Source organism: Bison bison, unplaced genomic scaffold, assembly GCF_000754665.1.
Source record: "Bison bison bison isolate TAMUID 2011002044 unplaced genomic scaffold, Bison_UMD1.0 scf7180017864105, whole genome shotgun sequence".
Lineage (NCBI taxonomy): Eukaryota > Metazoa > Chordata > Mammalia > Artiodactyla > Bovidae > Bison > Bison bison.
This window is the reverse complement of record NW_011494677.1, coordinates 156,011-159,052: the sequence shown is the minus strand read 5'-3', so window position 1 is coordinate 159,052 and position 3,042 is coordinate 156,011. Positions and strand designations below refer to the sequence as shown.

General features: G+C 37.5%; 1 protein-coding gene across 1 annotated transcript in view; it reads left to right on the top strand.

Moving 5' to 3' along the window:
* Positions 1–3,042, top strand: part of ADAM32 (ADAM metallopeptidase domain 32) — a gene marked incomplete at its 3' end in the record, with an annotated part of 169,626 nt that overhangs the window by 18,583 nt on the left and 148,001 nt on the right. Inside the window, exon 4 of the mRNA XM_010838845.1 lies at positions 2,120–2,195. Coding sequence (XP_010837147.1) covers positions 2,120–2,195 — 76 coding nt within the window. The remainder of the gene's footprint in view (positions 1–2,119; positions 2,196–3,042) is intronic.

The window sequence follows — 3,042 nt, the reverse complement described above, 5'->3', positions numbered from 1 at the left end:
AGTGGAGAGTGAAAAAGTTGGCTTAAAGCTCAACATTCAGAAAATGAAGATCATGGCATCTGGTCCCATCACTTCATGGGAAATAGATGGGGAAACAGTGGAAACAGTGGGTGACATTATTTTTTTGGGCTCCAAAATCACTGTAGATGGTGACTGCAGCCATGAAATTAAAAGATGCTTACTCCTTGGAAGGAAAGTTATGACCAGCCTAGATAGCATATTCAAAAGCAGAGACATTACTTTGCCAACAAAGGTCCATCTAGTCAAGGCTATGGTTTTTCCTGTGGTTACGTATGGATGTGAGAGTTGGACTGTGAAGAAAGCTGAGCGCCAAAGAATTGATGCTTTTGAACTTTGGTGTTGGAGAAGACTCTTGAGAGTCCCTTGGACTGCAAGGAGATCCAACCAGTCCATTCTAAAGGAGATCAGTCCTGGGTGTTCACTGGGAGGACTGATGCTGAAGCTGAAACTCCAGTACTTTGGCCACCTGATGTGAAGAGTTGACTCATTGGAAAAGACTCAGATGCTGGGAGGGATTGGGGGCAGGAGGAGAAAGGGACGACAGAGGATGAGATGGCTGGATGGCATCACTTACTCGATGGACGTGAGTTTGAGTGAACTCCAGGAGTTGGTGATGGACAGGGAGGCCTGGCGTGCTACAATTCACGGAGTCAGAAAGAGTCGGACATGACTGAGCGACTGAACTGAACTGAACTGATGCACTAATAATGAAATATCAGAAAAATAAATTTAAAAAATCCCAGGTACAATTGCATCAGAAAGAAAAAAATACCTGGGAATAAATTTAAGGAAGGGAGGTGAAAGACCTGTACTCTGAAAACTCTAAGACATTGATAAAGAAATATAAGAGAATGCAAGTAAATGGAAATGTATACCATGCTTACACATCAGAAGACTTAATATTGATAAAAGTCTATTGTACTAACCAAGGCAGTCTACTGCTTCAGTCCAATTCTATCAAAATACTCATGCATTTTTCAGGAAGTAGAATAGATAATCCTAAAATTTGTATGAAATACAGAAGATCTTGAATAGCCAGTTATGTTTATTTTAGGTAATGGGAGAAAAGTGTAGGTTTCAGAGCCATCTTTTTTTAAATATATATTAAGTATAAATGAGGCACCAGAAATGAAGAAGATGAAGAGGTGCGAGTAAATATTAATGAGAGGGAAAAACAACCAGAAAATGAATGCCAGGGAAACATTTAAGTGAAGAAGGATCCAGATGAAGGGATTTACACAAGGAGACAAGGTGATATGAGGGGAAAATCAGGGGTAAATGGTATGATTGAAGTTGAAGAGCAGATGGTTTAAAGAAGGGGAGTATGGTCAGTAGTGTGAAGTGCATCAGATAGTTTTATTTGACTCAAACTGCTTTTTCTTTTTGGATTTGACAATGAGGGGGTCATTATATGGCATCAGTTTTAATGGCAGATTCTCAGCAGAAGCTACTCTGGGTGGTCTAGTTACATTACATTGGATTGAGAAGTGAGTGCCAGGTGAGGAAGCATAAGTAAGGGGACAAGGAATGATACCAGAGAAGGCTGAACTATGACTGTTACAGAATGCTCTTCTACTTCATTATAGTAAGATATATTCATGATAGTAAAATTGAGAAAGAATGAAAGAATAAAAAACTCTTATAATCCTACACCCATTTCATATCTTTGTAAAATTTAAAATGCTTTTCTTTTGTCTTATAGTTTGTTTTCCTTATTTTTTAAAGGAGTATAATAAGATGGGAAATATTATTTTGAGTAAATGCATATTACTTTAAACAAAAATTACACACAGGTCAAAAGAAAATACTATCTTTGTCAGGGATTGGCAGTCTTTTTCTCTAAAGACCCAGATAGTAAATATTTTAGGGTTTGAAGAGCATAATAGCTCTGTCAAAATGACTCATCTTTGCTGTTGTATCATGAAAGCTGCCATGAACCGTATGTAAGTGAACGAGTATAGCTATATGCAAATAAATTTTATTTACAAACACAGAGATAGGTCAGATTTGGCTTTGAGGGTGCTAAGTTTGCTGACTGCTGCTTTATATTTTTTCAAAAAGAATAACTTAAAATTCTCTCACTCTTTTTTATATACAGATTTTTTTTAGCAAATAATTTCATGGTTTATATGTATAATCAAGGATCTGTGAATTCTCAATCTTCAAATATTCAGGTAAGATTTAAATTTTATGTTTTAAAGATTTTTAAAAACCTTTTTTATACTGGATACTTTGCTAATATAGAAGACCTTATTCACAGAGGATATATGTAAAGTGACCTATGTATGCCTCATTTCACCCATTGTTAGGGTTTCTTGAAGTCTTGATAAATTAAAGACGAACTAGACTGACTTAGATAATCACGATGGTGTGATCACTCATCTAGAGACAGACATCCTGGAATGTGATGTCAAGTGGGCCTTAGAAAGCATCACTACGAACAAAACTAGTGGAGGTGATGGAATTCCAGTTGAGCTATTTCAAATCCTGAAAGATGCTGTGAAAGTGCTGCACTCAATAGGCCAGCAAATTTGGAAAACTCAGCAGTGGCCACAGGACTGGAAAAGGTCAGTTTTCATTCCAATCTCAAAGAAAGGCAATGCTCAAACTACCACACAATTGCACTCATCTCACATGCTAGTAAAGTAATGCTTAAAATTCTCCAAGCCAGGTTTCAGCAATATGTGAACCGTGAACTTCCTGATGTTCAAGCTGGTTTTAGAAAAGACAGAGGAACCAGAGACCAAATTGCCAACATCTGCTGGATCATCGAAAAAGCAAGAGAGTTCCATTAAAACATGTATTTCTGCTTTATTGACTATGCCAAAGCCTTTGACTGTGTGGATCACAATAAACTGTGGAAAATTCTGAAAGAGATGGGAATACCAGACCACCTGACCTGCCTCTTGAGAAACCTGTATGCAGGTCAGGAAGCAACAGTTAGAACTGGACATGGAACAACAGACTGGTTCCAAATAGGAAAAGGAGTATGTCAAGGCTGTATATTGTCACAGATCGGAA